Here is a 19,777-nt window from a genome sequence, read left to right on the forward strand (position 1 = left end):
TAGATCAGGGGTCTCAGACACGCGGCCCCCGGGCCAATTGCGGCCCGCACCTTGATATGTAAAATTAGTGTTAGTGTGGCCCGCGAGTTTTATATGAATGGCGCTTGACATCGTCATATTTGCTATAATTACCAACCCTGCCGAATTTTCCGGGAGTTGTTCAAATTCCCGCGAACAACTGCCTTTGACGCCCTTTACATCTTGTACTAACAGCGTACCATTCCAGACATTTCTGTATTTGGCTTTTATGAACACAAGTCATAGCATTCACCTTTTCATCAAACATACAGCATACAGTCTCAGCCACATGTTCTGTAAGGTTTCTGCAAACACATGTTAGTGACTGCAAGGCATACTTACAGGTCACACTGACGGCGGCTGTATGAACAAATTTATCACTGTTACAAATATGCGCCACACTGTGAACCCACACCAAACAAGAATGACAAACACATTTCGGGAGAACATTCACACTACAACACAACATAAACACAACAGAACAAATGACTCTTCCGGGCTACCACCAAACCCTGCCTCCCTACTCTATCCCCCCCCCCCCCACTTACTGTATATAAGTAGGCCGCCACGCCATATCATATGATGTTAAGTCGATAGCGATGACATGTAGTATAAAAGGCGGTAATGGCAGCGCTAACACGGAACTTTTATGGAATTGTTAACTGGGTTTTAATCAGGACTTACAATTGGGCATTGCTTACCCCGGGAAATTGTCGAGAGATGCATTTAAATTTGGGTGTCCCTTGGAAAAATGTTACTAGGATGGGTAAGCCGTTCAAAGAAAGTGAATCCATTAAACGTGCATGTTAGAATTTTTAAGTAATCTTTTCTTGCGGCCCAGCCTCACCCAGTGTCTGCATCCAGTGACCCCCGGGCAAATTGAGTTTGAGACCCCTGATGTAGATGATTCCAAATATGTTTGAAAAAAATAAACCACACGATCACAGCTCATCAGTTGAGGAAAATTAGCAAACTACATAAATTACATACTGTAATTAGATTTTTAAACGACCTTTTTATCTTGATAAATTGAAAATGAATACCAATGAGTTGACTGTTGAACATTATCACATAATTTATTCAGAAAGTATAAATAACGACAAATAAAAGGTAGACTACTATTAACCGCAACATGTAAGTGTAAAAAAACAAAAAAACATTATGATTTCTACATTTTCAGAATGTGCCTGTTCTATTTTTTAACAAAGAAAAAAATCTTAAATTGTCTTTATTTCTATGTTATCATGCCGTGTTTTTACCAGTCTGGCCCACTTGGGAGTAGATTTTTCTCCACGTGGCCCCCAATCTTCAATAAGTTTGACACTCCCGATCTAAGTAGTTGTTTGTTTTTGTCCCCTGAGAGGAAAGCAGGACGGCGTGTCATTATCACAGTCGGTTAACAAACAAAACACCAAGCAAAACCAGAAGAGACATTTTTTCTTAAGTGTAGTTGGACAATACTGTAATGAAGGATCGGATTCACGCTGCCATCATTGCAACGCATAGCGTTGTCAGATCGGTAGTTTAATGGTGACCTATTGTGCGTCTACTCTGGAGAGGTTGCGAGCAAAGTCGGGCACAGTCCAGGCTGGACGTATGTAAAGGCGGGCTACTTTTGTGTGTGTGTTTTGCAACTGTGTTCAACATGTGTGTTTCCGGGGAAAACCAGCTGCCGTGCATCTGCTTTGTGCGTCCGCTCTGTCTGATCATCTATTCCCTCCGTTATCGCCCAGCAGGCTGGATGAGCTCATTACGGCTTGTTTTGCACTTTTCTCCCCATCTGGCTCCTCTTAATAAGACTATTAATATTAAAGCCTTGAGCTTAAGCGATGTGATAACGCCGCAGAAGATGCCCAATGCAGCTAGAATCCTGCCTTGAATGTAATAAAAAAAATATTTTTTGGACAGGAAAATACGTGTAACTTACTAACTTGTACTGTTGCGATTGCCTGCAACAGTGATTCTCAAACTGCGGTACGTGTACCACTGGTGCAGGGGGGCCCACACTTTTTCTGCAGGCGAGCTACTTTTCAATTGACCAAGACAAAAGGATCTACCTCATTCATATATATAATTTATACTTATCTATTCATGAAATAGACATTATTGTTAGCAAGTTAAAAGTTTTTAATAATACTACAAGCATGTTTTGTCAGGTTTGTCACTCACAGTTTAGTTATGTTTTGTTTTTTCCTCTGACTTTATTTCCTGTCTGCGCTCTTATTTTGGCTATTTCCTGCTTGTCTCCCAGAGCGCTGTTTCCTCTCAACTGTGGCTGATTGACACCTGGCCACACCTGGTGTCAATCAGCAAGATGCTATTTAAACCTGCTTTGTCCTCCAGTCAGGGCTGGAGTATTGTCATTACGACTTGTCAATGTTATTGTGTACTACTTGTTGTTTGTGGTAAGCTGTTACTGTTTGATAGTTCCTAATTGTTCTGTGTTTTCCCATTTGCTAGATCTTGTTAGCCATTAGCTGTTTCCAGTTTTTCTGTTTGCTGGTTCCTGTTTTCAGTTTGGCTATTCCTAGTTTCTGGTTTGTGTTTTAAATGTATTTTTGACATTAAATTATGTTTTCCTGCACCAAGCCTGCTTTCTCTGCATCTTGGGGTTCGTCACATGTGACATGTTTAACACATATAAAATCCTTTCTTTCATTAAGACAAGAATATAAGTTGGTGTATTACCTGATTCTGAGGACTTGCATTGATTGAAATCAGACAGTAGTGATGATAGCGTCCACATTTTCAAATGGAGGGGAAAAAAAGTCCTTTCTATCCAATACCACATGAAAATGGTTGCTTTTTGCCATCTTATTTGTCCAGCTTCCTTGCTCCTTTTTATACACTTTACAAGAAATACATCGGTGGCAAACTCCATAGCTTGCTAGCTCGTGTGCACTGGCTTTCTGAGACTCTTATTTTGTTAGCGCAGGCAGGACGGAGCAGCGCTTTTATTGTGAGGGCAGGAACTGTGCAGTCGGTCTTTAGAGTTTTGATATCAGGTACGGCACGAGAGTCTGTTGAAATAGAAGTGTTTCTCGCCTTCCTGTTGGTAATTTTTTTCTTAACAATGATCTGGCCTCACAAGAACCTTGGGTGCCGTGAATATCAATCAAGTGACGAAACTGACGTCTTTGTGAAAATTGATAATCGCTAATTTGGCTGGCGATTGACTGAAACACCCTCTGCGATCGACTGGTACCTCGCGATCAATGCAAAGGGCACCCCTACACTAGTGGTACGCCAATTAATTAAATTTTCAAACACAGTGTTACTGTTCGAACTGAATGTAATGATACAATACCAAATGTACTTTTTAAATAAAACTTATGCCTTGTTTTAATGAATCCTTAAGCCTTCTGTATTTTAATGGTGGCTATTATGGTGGTACTTTTTTTTCTGAGATGGTACTTTGTATAAGTTTGAGGACGACTGGTCTGGAAGTTAAATATGATGAAAATACTTAAAGATATGTATCATCCAAGCACTCCTTTCTCCTCCAGCTGGTGTTACATGAGGACATTGTCCCTGGTGTCCGGCAACCGCAGACCCACCAGACCTCCGGTCACCAGCACCGACGACGCCATGAGGATGGGGATGGCCTTGGTGATGCCAACCAGAGAGCCGAAAATCAGGTTCCCCAAGACGGCAGCCATCTTGCACAGGGCGTTGCAGAACCCGAAGCCTGTTCCTCTGTGCACAGATGATTCAGCAAGAAGAGAGGTAAATGAGTCATCTTTAAAGGCCTACTGAAACCCACTACTACTGATCACACAGTCTGATAGTTTATATATCAATGATGAAATATCAAAATTGCAACACATGCCAATACGGCCAGTTTAGTTTACTGAATTACAATTTTAAATTTCCAGCGGAGTTTCCTGTTGAAAACGTCGCGGAATGATGACGCGTGTTTGTGACGTTATTGGTTGGAGGGGACATATTAGCGCAGAACCACTTGTGGCTAAAAGTCGTCTCTTTTCATCGCGCAATTCCACAGTATTCTGGACATCTTTGTTGCTGAATCATTTGGAATTTGTTCAATTAATAATGGAGAAGGCAAAGTAGAAAGATGAAGGTGGGAAGCTTTAGCCTTTAGCCACACAAACACACGTTGTTTCCTTGTTTAAAATTCCCGGAGGTGAAGCTTTACTATGAATCAGAGCGGTCAAGCAAACATGGTTCCCGACCACTTGTCAACCGGCAGGTTTCGGTGAGACAATTGTGGTAAAAAGTCGCCTCTCACCGGAGATCACCGGAGCTTGCGCCGTCCATGCAGCTGCCGTGACTTCCCTCAGAGACTGACGTCAACACACCCGTGGACACACCCCTCCGACTATCAGGTACTATTTAACTCACTTAAACACTAGTAACACAATAAGCAGATAAGGGGTTTCCCAGAATTATCCTAATAAATGTGTCTAAAAATATCTGAATCGCTCCCAATGCAATCGCCTTTTCTTTTTTTTTTACTTTATTATAATTTTTTTTTAGTCCTTCGCTATCAATATCCTCAAATTGTCGTTTTCTCGGTCCGAATAGCTCTTGCTGCTGGAGGCTCCCATTATAAACAATGTGAGGATGTGAGGAGCCCTCACACCGGTGACGTCATCGTCTGCGACTTCAGGTAAAGGCAAAGCTTTTTTATTAGCGACCAAAAGTTGTGAACTTTATCGTCAATGTTCTATACTAAATCCTTTCAGCAAAAATATGGCAATATCGCAAAATGATCAAGTATGACACATAGAATGGACCTGCTATCCCTGTTTAAATAAGAAAATCTCATTTCAGTAGGCCTTTAACTCGCAGACTCACAATCAGTGAAGTATGTCGGAAGAACTAATCAATTTGGTCTTCAGCTGCACATGCCATCTTTATGCTGATAGTGAAAAATCATTAGCAATCATTGATTGAGGTTTGAAGACAATCCAGTAAAAATTTCACCTATCAGCGCTGCAAAAGGAAAAAAAAAAGATTAACCACCACATGTAGGAGTTGCTACATTGTTTACGTGATACTGTTCCAGTTTTTCTCAAATAGTGACCCTGGGGAACATGCTTTATCAGTATCATGCTTCAAACCTTGCTTTGAAAAGAAGTTCATGACAAAACATACACATGATAACCACTGATCAAAACTTCTTCATTTTGATTTTAAAAAAAAACTACGCAAATTGTTCTTTTCGTTTTGTTTTTTAGGTTAAAGTGTTTTATATATTGTGTTCTTGAATTAAAGTTGCTGATTATTTTGAATTCACTAATAATTATTGAGTTGATTTCATTTCCTTTTTCAGCACCATATGGTTGAAGTCGGTCAAAAAAGTTTATAGTTTAAGGATTACATTATGTTCAGACTGCAGTCGCACTCGATATATATCCACATACAGTAGGGAATGTATTTATATGACTCCATTCCTGAAGAGGAAGAGGGGTGGTTGATTATTTTGCAATTCAGTTTGCTGAAAATGACGGAAAGCGCCACTCTACATAGCAACTGACGCTGTGGTCAAAGTTGGAATTGCCACAAAACACATTTTAAGACATGCAACACTCTGACATTTGGTGGCTAAAGTGGATAGTGCACGACCCAAATTATCAGGTAAACTGTGATGAATAGAGCCATATGAATCTCCTAGGAAAGAGGCCTGGGTCGGATTTGAAACATTTGGAATTGCACTGTTCACATTGACATGAAAAAAATACGACACAGGTCACAGGTGGGCAAAAACATCGGAATTGACCGGCAGTGTGAACAAAGCCTAAAAGACTACTTGAAGCTATACGCAGGGGTGTCAAACTAATTTTACCTCAGGGGCCGCATGGAGGAAAATCTATTTCCACGTGGGCCAGACGGGTAAAATCATGGCACGTTAATTTAAATAAACATCAATGACAACTTCAGATTATTTTTTTGTTTTATTTGGCTTCTGCCCAAAATAGAACATGCACATTCTAAAAATGTACGTATCACAAATAATCCACTTGACAAAACACTTCAAATTAGTTGAAAATTCTAAGGAAAATTGGTGACGTTTTAAAAACACCATTAAGAACACAATAAACTTGGACTTAATTTCAGTGTATCTACAAAGCAAAAAAACTTTTATAAATCACAGCCTATCTGGGATTGAACAAAAAACTACCTCATTTGTCATTTTCACTGTTCAATTTCTTTAAATTTGCACATAAGACAATAATTTTCACACAACTATAGCAATGTGCAGTGTCTCATGCAGCATTTTAAGGAGGGTTATCAATTGTTTATTTTACTCCTGTTTGTTTAACGTTGGATCGAGGAGGAGGAGTCACAGCCCAGCTTCACCGTGTACCTCTTGCTTGGCATACTTCCTCGCCATTATATAAACCATTTGCTTGCCTAACAGAATTGCTATTGGGACATCGAGTGGACAAATTTATAACAACAGTTTCTTTAATTTAAAAATGCAGCTCAATTTTACACCTAGCAAACTCGTCTCGCAGGCCGCGTGGAACCTGTTTGCGGGCCTGATCCGGCCTGCGTGCTGCATGTTTGACATCCCTTCAATAGAGTGTGATTTTTTTCCAATTACTCGATTAATCGGACAAATTAAGACGGATTACTCGATTACTAAAATAATCGATACATAAAGCCCTAAGAACAACAGCCAGTGTGCAGTGATTCTAAGGTTACCTGCACTCAAACCTACAGGGAAGATCCAGTCCAGGCCAATTTGATATTCTGTTATTTATTATTGCTCACTTTAGTGTAGTACAGTATAATCACTACATGAAATCTGGATAGTAGCACCTGCAATGTGAATCCAGCTTTGGCGATAGTAAAATGGGACAATTGAAGCGCTCGACTCTTTCCCTCTGCCTTTCATTGAGCCTAAATAGGTTGATCTTTATGTTACGGTGCATTGATTTTTTTGTGTCTTTCTTAGGCCTGCATAGATTCTGTTAAGAATTTCTCTTGATGGACAAATCCCAGCAGGCACAAGACATTGATACAATGTTGATCATACACACATCCTTTAAAACTGACTTTGAAACAACGTTGCAAAATGTTGCTCAAAAAGGTACTTTATGTCTTCTTTTTTATATACTTTTCTAATTTTCTTGTCATCAGACAATATTTTCGGTATATTACATGGAATTTTTACCTGACATGTTTTGACTGTCATCTGCAGTCACATGTCAAGTAAAAATTCCAGCCAATAATGCCAAATATATTGTCTGATTGCAAAAACATTTGAACAAATTGAGTAGAGTTGAGCTTGTGTTGAACATGCATGAATACAACATGATACATGACCATTTCCACTTCCTCTATTCAACATGTCCAAAAAGGAGGAAGAAGAAGCAGAGCTTATTTAATCCTACCCACTATTGTTCACTTCCTGTTCTCAATTATTTACAATATACTCCATAAGTAATAACATTAAAAAAAATAAAATAATTAATTAGTGAAGTAAGTTATATTTCATATGGTGAGATAAATTATATTATCTAGAAAATAAATGGCTGGATGAAATAAATTCAGAATGTTCATCATTGTTCTTCTTCTTTGTACTTTGTAAACATTGTAAGTTTGAAGAGTTTCTTGAAGTGGATCATATTAGTACTTTGTTTGATTTATTTACTTAATCCATTCCATAATTTAATTCCACATACTGATATACTGAAGGTCTTAAGTGTCGTATGTGCGTAACAAATGTTTTAAATGACATTTTTCTCCAAGCCTATATTTCTCCTCTTTTGTTGAAAATAATTGTTGTGTATTGTTTGCAAACTAGATTGGAGTTTGCAAATTCACTATTGTATTTGTAAATTGAGGCAACGTTGGATCCACGTTGTTGTTTCAACGGTCATATCAACGTCACAAGCTGACATAAAATAAATGTCGTCAAAAAGCATGTTGTTTCAACGTTCAAACAACATGCTTTTTGACGACAACACAAATGTATCGTTGTATTTGTGTTGTAGAATATTGTTTGGGAAATGACCAAAATTCAATGGTCAAATCAACGTCAGAACCTAACATTATTTAAACGTCATCAACGTTGTATTTGTGATGTAGAATATTGTTTGGGAAATGACCAAAATTCAATGGTCAAATCAACGATACATTTGTGTTGTAGAGTGTTAGTTGGGAAATGACAAAAATTCAATGGTCTAGCAACGTCAGAACCCAACATTGGTTAAACGTCGTCAAAAAGCATGTTGTTCCAACGTTACCTAATTCAACAAGTTCTTAACGTTGTTTTGAAGGCCTACTGAAATGAGATGTTCTTATTTAAACGGGGATAGCAGGTCCATTCCATGTGTCATACTTGATCATTTCGCGATATTGCCATATTTTTGCTGAAAGGATTTAGTAGAGAATATCGACGATAAAGTTCGCAACTTTTGGTAGCCAATAAAAAAGCCTTGCCTGTACCGGAAGTAGCAGACCATGTGCGCGTGACGTCACCGGTTGTGGAGCTCCTCACATCCTCACATTGTTTACAATCATGGCCACCAGCAGCGAGAGCGATTCGGACCGAGAAAGCGACGATTTTCCCATTAATTTGTGCGAGGATGAAAGATTTGTAGATGAGGATAGTGAGAGTGAAGGACTAGAAGAAAAAAAAAAGACAGGGCAGTGGGAGGTTTTAGATGTCATTAGACACATTTACTAGGATAATTCTGGAAAATCCCTTATCTGCTTATTGTGATACTAGTGTTTTAGTGAGATTATATAGTTGTACATGAAAGTCGGAAGAGTGTGGCCACGGGTGTGGTGACCGTCAGTGTCTCTGAGGGAAGCCACGTTTCTCGACAAAGCGAAGCGAAGGCAGCCGGTCGGGCCGGGCTGAGCTTTTTTTCCCCCTCGTCCACGGTGGAAGCATCCCACGTTTGAGGGCGGCCGGTTGGAAGAGGCAAGAGAGTCCGCAGCTGCCTCTTTATCAGGTGCACGAGGAACGACGCAAGCTCCGCTCATGTCTACGGTAAGAGACGACTTACTACCACAATTTTCTCACCGAAACCTGCCGGTTGACATGTGATAGAGAACCATGTTCGCTTGACCACTCTGTTCCATAGTAAAGCTTCACCTTCGGGAATTTTAAACAAGGAAACACCGACTGTGTTTGTGATGCTAAAGGCAGCCGCGATACACCGCTTCCCACCTACATCTTTCTTCTTTGACATCTCCATTATCAATTAAACAAATTGCAAAATATTCAGCAACACAGATGTCCAGAATACTGTGTAATTATGCGATTAAAGCAGACGACTTATAGCTGGGATCGGTCTGGAACAAAATGTCCGCTACAATCCGTGACGTCACGCGCACGCGTCATCATATCGCAACGTTTTCAACAGGATACTTCGCGCGAAATATAAATTGCAATTTGGTAAAATAAAAAGGCTGTATTGGCATGTGTTGCAATGTTAAGATTTCATCATTGATATATAAGCTATCAGACTGCGTGGTAGGTCGTAGTGGGTTTCAGTAGGCCTTTAATGTCTTCTGCCCGCTGGGATGTACGGTAACTTAGCAACTGATACAATATCTTACCTAAAATAATCTGGCAGAACACTGTTGTAAACCCAAACAGCTTTAAAGGGGAACATTATCAACAGACCTATGTAAGCGTCAATATTAACCTTGATGGTATTTTAACCGATTTCCGAACTCTAAATGGATGAATTTTGGCGAATTAAATGCCTTTCTGTTTATTGCTCTGGTGGCGATGACGTCAGAACGTGACGTCACCGAGGTAATACAGCCGCCATTTTCATTTTCTACACATTACACACACGGGTCTCAGCTCTGTTATTTTCCGTTTTTTCGACTATTTTTTGGAACCTTGGAGACATCATGCCTCGTTGGTGTGTTGTCGGAGGGTGTAACAACACTAACAGGGAGGGATTCAAGTTGCACCGAAGATGCGAAAGTGTCTGCCGCCAGACCCCCATTGAATGTGCTGTAGTGTCTTCACATTTGACCGGCGATGACAGACATGGCACAGAGATGTATGGATAACCTGCAGATGCATTTGCAACGATAAAGTCAACAAGATCACAAAGGTGAGTTCTGTTGTTGACTTATGTGCTAATCAGACATATTTGGTCGCGGCGTGACTGCCAGCTAATCGATGCTAACATGCTATTTACCGGCGGTGCTAAAGCAGACATGGCACAGAGATGTATGGATAACCTGCAGATGCATTTGCAACTATATTACGTTTCCTTCCACCCACATTTAATGCGAAAAAAACACTTACCAATCGACGGATTTAAGTTGCTCCAGTGTCAAGAGATGCGGAAGTCCTGATCGTTTGGTCCGCACATTTTACCAGCGAAGCTAACGCAGCTATTCAGCCATGCTACGGCTATGAATAGCGTCAATAGCTATTCGCTCAATAGCTTCAGTTTCTTCTTCAATACTTTCATACTCCAACCATCTGTTTCAATACATGCGTAATCTGTTGAATCGCTTAAACCGCTGGAATCCAAGTCTGAATCCGAGCTAATGTCACTATATCTTGCTGTGGTATTCCCATTGTTTGTTTACATTGGCAGCACTGTATGACGTCACAGGCAAATGGATAGTAGTTTCGAAGATAGCGAAAATAAGGGACTTTAAAGCTTCATTTAGGGATATTCCGGGACCGGTAAAATTTTGAAAAAAAAATACAACAAGCCACTGGGAGCTGATTTTTTATTGTATTTAACCCCTTTGAAATTGTCATAATGTTCCCCTTTAAGGTTCACGGCATCAATGAAAAGATGCAACTACATTTTTGGATTATTATTTTTAGCTATGACTATGTCTCCCGGCTGGCCTGGGAACGCCTCGGGATCCCTCGGGAAGAGCTGGACGAAGTGGCTGGGGAGAGGGAAGTCTGGGCTTCCCTGCTTAGGCTGCTGACCCCGCGACCCGACCTCAGATAAGCGGAAGAAGATGGATGGATGGATGGATGGATGGATGGATGGATGAATGGATGGAATTTTAGCCGGATTTAGATTTAGGAGACAGCTACATCCACCAGAAGATGTTTGTTTTATTCAAAGCAGTTGAAGGGAATAAGCTGGAAGTTAGACTTATGACCACCTGGGGGCGCACATTAAGCAGCATTGTAGCCTATGCCAGATATAAACAGCATGACTCATAACCTCACCTTCTGGCAGTCGGGAAGGATTCAGTTGTGACGACGTCCAGGGAGTTCCAGGCAGAGATACTCAGGCCGTTGTAAAGGCACAGCATGAAAATCATCATGGACTCACTGGTACCAAACCACAGGAAGAAGCAGCTGATGCCAGACAACACCATGGAGCCACCTGGTGGAGAAAGGAACCAAGGTGAAAGTGCAAGAGGTATTCACAAAGGCAGGGTTTTCAAAAAAAAAAAAAAGTATGGGTCGGGAACAGCAGCTTGAGCAAAACAAAGAAAATATTTCCAAAATTGATCAAAAGCAAAATAAATATTTTTTTTGTTAAGATGAATAGACAGAGTGACAAGAATATAAGCTACAGAAAATATGTTTTGGGTGGTTATTTGAGGGCCATTCTACTAAATGTCCACTCCTGTCCTGGGCAGGACATTAAAGTGCATCCGGCAGTGGAGGCTCCTCTATGGGGTCTCGGGGCACTAGGAGGTTAACCCCTTTATTACTTGGCAAAGGTCTAGTACCTGACTGCCCCCTAGCCAGGGATACGGTGAAGACCTCAACGCGGAGCGGGCGGAAGACGGTAAATGTAAGAACCACCCCAACGGATGCGATGGCAGAAGAAGAAGGCACCCCCACATTAATGTGGGCCCAGTTATGGGGAAATAACAACCCAAGACCTCAACGGGGGAACAGGCGGAGAATGATTGCTAAACCTACGGAGCGTCACAACAGCTGGGATGGCGGATGAAGGCTGCAGCAGAAAAGGGTCCCCAGTCGTCTTGGACTCCATGCCACTGGACCCTGACCCGGATCGGTCAAGGATCGTGTGGTGACTGTCTGTGCACCAGTTTCCCCACGTTAAACTAAGTCACGCACAAATATCCTCTATAAAGGGATACATCCCTACCAGGAGGTTTGTCAAACTCGTTTTGAGTGACCGCCGATGATGAGGATGATAATTCCACTAAATCAGATATATATTACGTATAGTTCACTGGAAAATAAAATGAATAAATGCATGAAAAAATGTACTGTAAAACAATATTTGAGTGATTTCATTGCTTATTTATTAAACTAGGTTTAAACTACCTTGAATGGTAGAAAAATATTATTTGCTGCTTGTATATTTTTCCTAAAATTAGAATACACAATGAAATATAATAAAGTATATATTGTTGATATTAGTAAGTAACTTTTTTTTTTAAACACAGTTTAGTTATTTGGGTATTAAATGTTGAAATGTGTCAACATGCTATTCATACTGTTAAGGACATGTGACTGACTTTAATGCATCTGCTAATTCTATGCTAAAAAGTAACCACTGTTTTTTTCATTCCTATTACTAACATGAGTCATTTTCGGATTAAGAACCTTGAACAAACAAGAAAAATGCCAGGGAGGGGCCAATGCACATTTGTAATAGATCAAATATCAGATTTGGAGTCCAAAAAAGTCAGAAATGTAATTTAATTTTAAGAGCGTTACAACAAACAATGGCACCGATTCTGTGGAATGACTCATATACGCCAAGGCAGGGGTAACCAGAGTGCTGTTTTTTATTGGCTGTTTTTTAAATGAGGTATAGTAAATATTAGGGCTGCAAATCTTTGGGTGTCCCACAATTTGATTGGATATCGATTCTTGGGGTGGCGATTCGATTATATATCGATTTTTTTCGATTCAACGCGATTTTTGATTCAAAAACGATATTTTTCCGATTCAAAACGATTCTGTATTCATTCAATACATAGGATTTCAGCAGGATCTACCCCAGTCTGCTGACATGCTAGCAGGGTAGTAGATTTAAAAAAAAAAAACTTTTATAATTGTAAAGGACAATGTTTTATCAACTGATTGCATAAATGTAAATTAGTTTTTACTATCAAACAAACCAAAAATATGACTTATTTTATCTTTGTGAAAACATTGGACACACTGTGTTGTCAAGCTTATGAGATGCGATGCAAGTGTAAGCCACTGTGACATTATTGTTCTTTTTTTTTATTTTTATAAATGTCTAATGATAATGTCAATGAGGGATTTTTAATCACTGCTATGCTGAAATGTTAACTAATATTGATACTGTTGTTGATAATATTAATTTTTGTTTCACTACTTTTGGTTTGTTCTGTGTCGTGTTTGTGTCTTCTCTCAATTGCTCTGTTTATTGGAGTTCTGAGTGTTGCTGGGTCAGGTTTGGTTTTGGAATTGGATTGCATTGTTATGGTATTGCTGTTTATTGGTTTGTTGGATTGATTAAGAAAATAATATTTAAAAAAAAAGGAATAGATTTAAAAAAAAATGAGAATCGATTCTGAATTGCACAACATGAGAATCGCGAATCGTATTCGAATCGTTTTTTTCCCCCACACCCCTAGTAAATATAATACATCCAATAGACGTGAGATTAGTGTAAACTGGCGCCATTGTCGAAGCCAAACTTGTCTATATTTTGTCAACAGAGTCAGTTTTTAATACCGAATTTCAGAATGCAAAGTCCTGTGGGGTTAATTATCCTCCAATCAAATTCTGCGTATATATTTCAAAAGCAGGTTTGCCCAAAAAAACTAAAATAATATTTACATTTGAATACTTTTATCACTGCGCTACTTCTCTGAAAATAATACTCATTCATTTTTCTTCTTAGTCGAGTCTAATAGAAAACACAATATGCTTTTTTTCAAACTATTGTACGTTGTTTGAAGATTGCAGCTAAATTAGTTAACACTAACATCCTACTAAATACTACCTGTGAAACAGAATAAGACATTCAGTGTGACAATGCCGTGGCCACACCAACACATACCAGGTGATGGCGTTAAAAGTGATTTTTAATCATCTCCTGGCTGATAACCAGGCTATTCTTTTTTAGCACAATAACCCGAGTAGTTGGCATTGATTTCATGCTGGAAATGAGAAATATTAGGTTTTTCTTTTTTTCCCCTGAAGCGATTTGGACTCCAATTTTGGCAGTTGTGATGCCGAACGTTTGCGTCATGTTTTGAACTTGTCAAAGAAAACAACAAAACTTTAGCACAAAGTCTAGCACTCAGCCGTGTAAATAAGGACCGCAAGACCGACAATGCAATGTATTTTCTACATCACACTTTAAAGCCATGTAACACATAAGCTTTTTTATTTTTGTCTTGTCCAGCTTCTCAGGCAAATCATATAGCTGATGGAGATGCCCATCAATTGTTCAAATTGACTTTATAAAAGAGAAGTTTAGGATATTTTTCTTGTTGCCTTATTTGTATTGGACTTTATTAAATGTATTTATATTATCATTTGGTGCAGCCGGGCCGGAGCATGTGGGGATAGAAAGAGAAAAAAAAAGGAAGATAGAGGGGGAAATTGTGGGGACATGAGGGGGATAAGACAGAGAGACAAAAACAATAACAGCAAACACAACAATAACAACACATAAGCTAAGATAACAATGTTTTATTTTTCAAGTAGCTTTGCATATACTGATGTGCATTATCCCGATACCAATATTTTGGTAATGGTACCAAAATGTATTTTGATACTTTTTGATACTTTTCTAAAAAAAAGGGGATCACAAAAAAAGGCATAAATGGCTTTTTTTTTTTTAAACAAAATATTTCACGGTAGATTAATCATATGTTTCTTATTGCAATTGAAGAACAATTATGTCTTCCAACAAAATAGTGAACATTCTAGACAACGTCTTTCAGTAGTAAGCAAACAACAAAGGCTCCTAATTAGTCTGCTGACGTATGCATAAACATATTGTGTCATTCCCTATTCTATTATTTTCTCACTATATAAAAATAAATAAATGTAAATGTAATAAAATTTAAATAAAAAAAAATACATTGTAATTAAAATAAAAAATAAAGAAATACATTTCATTATTTTGTCATTATAATGAAAAAATTAAGCGCTTGTCCTTCATATTGCAATTATAAGGGACAAGCACTATAAAATGGATTACTAATATACTTTTTCATTTACTGTTAATATCTGCTTACTTTCTGTTTTAACATGTTCCATCTACACTTCTGTTAAAATGTAATAATCACTTATTCTTCTGTTGTTTGGATGCTTTACATTAGTTTAGGGTGATATTACAAATGTTGGTGTCATTCCAATACCAAATAGTTACAAGATCATGCCTTGGTCATAATTAAAGTTCTCCTGTGTCCAGGGAGATATTTCCTGACTTTATAAAAATAATATAAATTTTAAGAAAGGAAAAAAGATTTTGTGATGATAAAAAATATCAATGTAATCATAGTAGTATCGACTAGAAACACTCTTGTACTTGGTTTCATTACAGTGGATGTCAGGAGGAGATCCACCCATGGTATTTGTTTACATTGAGGAGCTCTAGCCTGTTAGGGGGAGCTATTATATCCTCCCACAGTGTGTAGTGAAGCATGTTTAGCTATTCCTCATCCTGCAGAGATGATACTTGTAAGAAAGGGACAAACCCTGTTTCCATATGAGTTGGGAAATTGTGTTAGATGTAAATATAAACGGAATACAATGATTTGCAAATCCTTTTCAACCCATATTCAGTTAAATGCACTACAAAGACAATATATTTGATGTTCAAACTCATAAACTTTATTTTTTTTTGCAAATAATAATTAACTTAGAATTTCAGGGTTGCAACACGTGCCAAAGTAGTTGGGAAAGGGCATGTTCATCACTGTGTTACATCATATTTTCTTTTAACAACACTCAATAAACATTTGGGAACTGAGGAAACTATTTGTTGAAGCTTTGAAAGTGGAATTCTTTACCATTCTTGCTTGATGTACAGCTTAAGTTGTTCAGCAGTCCGGGGTCTTGTTGTCATATTTTACGCTTCATAATGCGCCACACATTTTCAATGGGAGACATGTCTGGACTGCAGGCGGGCCAGGAAAGCACCCGCACTCTTTTACCATGAAGCCACGCTGTTGTAACACGTGGCTTGGCATTGTTTAGCTGAAATAAGCAGGGGCGTCCATGATAACGTTGTTCGGATGACAACATATGTTGCTCCAAAACCTGTATGGACCATTCAGCATTAAAGTGCCTTCACAGATGTGTAAGTTACCCATGCCTTGGGCACTAATACACCCCCATACCATCACAGATGCTGGCTTTTGAACTTTGCGCCTATAACAATCCGAATGGGTATTTTCCTCTTTGTTCCGGAGGACACCACGTCCACAGTTTCCAAATATCATTTGAAATTTGGACTCATCAGACCACAGAACACTTTTCCACTTTGCATCAGTCCATCTTAGATGAGTTCGGACCCAGCGAAGCCGGCGGCATTCCTTTGTGTTGTTGATAAATGGGTTTCGCTTTGCATAGTAGAGTTTTAACTTGCATGTACAGATGTAGCGACCAACTATAGTTACTGACAGTGGTTTTATGAAGTGTTCCTGAGCCCATGTGGTGATATCCTTTACATACTGATGTCGGTTTTTGATGCAGTACCACCTGAGAGATCAAAGTTCCGTAATATCATTGCTTACGTGCAGTGATTTCTCCAGATTCTCTGAACCTATTGATGATTTTACGGACCGTAAATGGTAAAATCCCTAAATTCCCTGCAATAGTTCGTTGAGAAATGTTGTTCTAAAACTGTTAAAAAATTTGCTTACAAATTGGTGACCCTCACCCCATCCTTGTTTGTGAATGACTTAGCATTTCATGGAAGCTGCTTTTGTACCCAATCATGGCACCCACCTGTTCCCAATTAGCCTGCACACCTGTGGGATGTTCCAAATAAGTGTTTGATGAGCATTCCTCAACTTTATCAGTATTTATTGCCACCTTTCCCAACTTCTTTGTCACGTGTTGCTGGCATCAAATTATAAAGTTAAAGATTTTTAGCAAAAAAAAAAGTTTATCAGTTTGAACATCAAATATGTTGTCTTTGTAGCATATTCAACTGAATATGAGTTGAAAATGATTTGTAAATCATTGTATTACGTTTATATGTACATCAAACACAATTTCCCAACTCATATGGAAACGGGGTTTGTACATTATTGTTTGTTGCCATAGAGGCGAGGATTAGCAATTTAGAAGTAGCTAAAACACTGCAGGCTGATGGACGTTAGCTGTTAGCTAGCTAACCATGTATTAAAACATGCGTTTTAGTGTTATAGCGTCACCTTAAACGTTAGATTTTAAGCCAAATTGTGTCGATTCTCCCTTTTCTGTGGACACTCTGGGTCTGCTTTTAAGTATTTCTGTGTTTGTGCGCTGCCGAACATGCTCCTCTGCTCGTAAAGCCATCAATGTCACAACGTTGACAACGTCATGCTTGTTAATAAAAAATTAAAAAAGGAGTACCCGGTAATTTTCAGAGGTGGTATAGTACCGAATATGAATCATTAGAATTGCAGTACTTTACTAGTACCCGTATACCGTACAACCCTAATTTGCATTCAATTGGTTTCAGCATCTTAAATGTACAAAACGTATCAAAACGGTCCACTGCATTTTTTTCAGGCAAAACGTTTAGACACCCCGTCTCTAAGAGCCAGTGGTGCTACACTTTGAAAACCCCTGCAATAAGTTATACCGCCATGTTGGTCGATAGCATGAAACATGAACACGTCCAAGACTGGTACTCCTACCTAGCATAGACAGACGTCCCGTTTTATCCATGAGGAGCGCAGACACGATGTTCCCGGGGAGAACCGCCAAGGTTCCCAAGAAGTTGATGAAGTAAACCCAGTAGGCGCTGTAATCATCATCAAAGGTCATCTGGCATCCCGTCTTGTTGTGCGTGAACGTGCTGTTGACCACCTCAGTGCCATCGATTAGCTTGGAGTCGTCAATGTCTGTCCAAACAATACAACGTACCACAGTGGAGTCAAACATTTTCACTCAGAGGCCGGCAAGTCACGCGATCGTCTCACCTGTGTTGAAGAAGAATGCGTCGACGAAAGTGCAATTATGGAAATAGGAGCCCACTGTGGTGACATCATCGAAGTGGCAGTTGCGAAAGGTCGAGTGGATAAAGGTGACAGATTTGAGTTTCATGTTGATGAATCTGAGGATGGACAGTGCAGGACATTGTGTTCAAAGTATGCACGCATCCTCTTCTGGACCACAATCCGTTTGGTGTTGCAGCCACAACGTGAGGATTATTTTACGTCGTTAGAATATAACCAATGTGTCAATCAAAATGACTTCTGGGATAAGGTCATTGGAGTGGATCTAGGATGATTTCTCTCTTTTATGGCTTATAAATGTTTTTACAATGTTGGATATTGGTTTTAAAGGCCTACTGAAATGAGATTCTCTTATTTAAACAGGGATAGCAGGTCCATTCTATGTGTCATACTTGATCATTTCGCGATATTGCCATATTTTTGCTGAAAGGATTTAGTAGAGAACATCCACGATAAAGTTCGCAACTTTCGGTGCTAAGACAAAAGCCCTGTCTTTACCGGAAGTCGCAGACGATGACGTCACAAGTGTGGGGGCTCCTCACATCCTCACACTGTTTATAATGGAAGCCTCCAACAAAAAGTGCTATTCGGACCGAGAAACGACAATTTTCCCATTAATTTGAGCGAGGATGAAAGATTCGTGTTTGAGGATGTTGATAGCGACGGACTAGAAAAAAAAAAAAAAAAAAATGTGATTGCGTTGGTACAGATTCCGATGTTTTTAGACACATTTACTAAGATAATTCTGGGAAATCCCTTATCTTTCTATTGTGTTGCTAGTGTTTTAGTGAGTTTAACAGTACCTGACAGTCGGACGGGTGTGTCCACGGGTGTCTTGACGCCAGTGTCTCAGGGGAGTCGACGGCAGCTATGGACGGCACAAGCTCAGCTTTTCTCCGGTAAGAAGCGACTTTTTAACCACAATTTTCTCACCGAAACCTGCTGGTTGACATGTAGTCGGGATCCATGTTCGCTTGACCGCGCTCTGATCCAGGAATTTTGAACAAGGAATCAGAGTGTGTTTGTGTGGCTAAAGGCTAAAGCTTCCCACCTACATCTTTCTACTTTGACTTCTCCAATATTTATTGAACAAATTGCAAAATATTCAGCAAGACAGATGTCCAAAATACTGTCTAACTATGCCCTTAAAGCAGACGCCTTTTAGCTGTGTGTGTGCGCAGCGCTCATACTTCCTAAAAACCTGTGACGTCTTGCGTACACGTCATCATTACACAACGTTTTCAAGACGAAACCCCCGGGAAATTTAAAATTGCAATTTAGTAAACTAAAAAGGCCGTATTGGCATGTGTTGCAATGTTAATATTTCATCATTGATATATAAACTTTAAGACTGCGTGGTGGGTAGTAGTGGGTTTCAGTAGGCCTTTAAACAATGTCAAAGCATCAAATCAGAAGGTTCATGCATTTGGGCAGAAACATGTATGCAGTTGTGGATGCCTCTCAATGTTCTGTTTGTTTTTTTTAACCAGTGAGCCATTAGTGATGTCACAGATTGACGCTATCATTAAACAGAGTAAACTACTGTATTTTCCATAAATATAAGTAGCACCCGCTAAATTTTAGAAGAAAAATGTATCTTTTATATACCTTTTTTTCCAGACTATAAGGCACACTTAAAATTATTTTTTCCGCCTCAAAACTCAACAGTGCGCCTTATAACCCGATG

The 19,777-nt window shown here is 39.2% G+C and overlaps 1 protein-coding gene across 1 annotated transcript in view; it reads right to left on the reverse strand.

Annotated features, from left to right (window-relative positions):
• Positions 1-571: 571 nt before the first annotated feature.
• sv2ca (synaptic vesicle glycoprotein 2Ca) overlaps positions 572-19,777 on the reverse strand; it is a 117,820-nt gene continuing 98,614 nt past the window's right edge. The window contains exons 10-13 of the mRNA XM_061906337.1: positions 18,055-18,188; positions 17,770-17,976; positions 11,168-11,327; positions 572-3,714 (exon numbers count right to left, since the gene is read on the reverse strand). Of these exons, the coding sequence (XP_061762321.1) occupies positions 3,531-3,714; positions 11,168-11,327; positions 17,770-17,976; positions 18,055-18,188 (685 nt within the window). The 3' untranslated portion in view covers positions 572-3,530. The remainder of the gene's footprint in view (positions 3,715-11,167; positions 11,328-17,769; positions 17,977-18,054; positions 18,189-19,777) is intronic.

The sequence above is a fragment of the Nerophis ophidion genome, linkage group LG07 (assembly GCF_033978795.1).
Source record: "Nerophis ophidion isolate RoL-2023_Sa linkage group LG07, RoL_Noph_v1.0, whole genome shotgun sequence".
Lineage (NCBI taxonomy): Eukaryota > Metazoa > Chordata > Actinopteri > Syngnathiformes > Syngnathidae > Nerophis > Nerophis ophidion.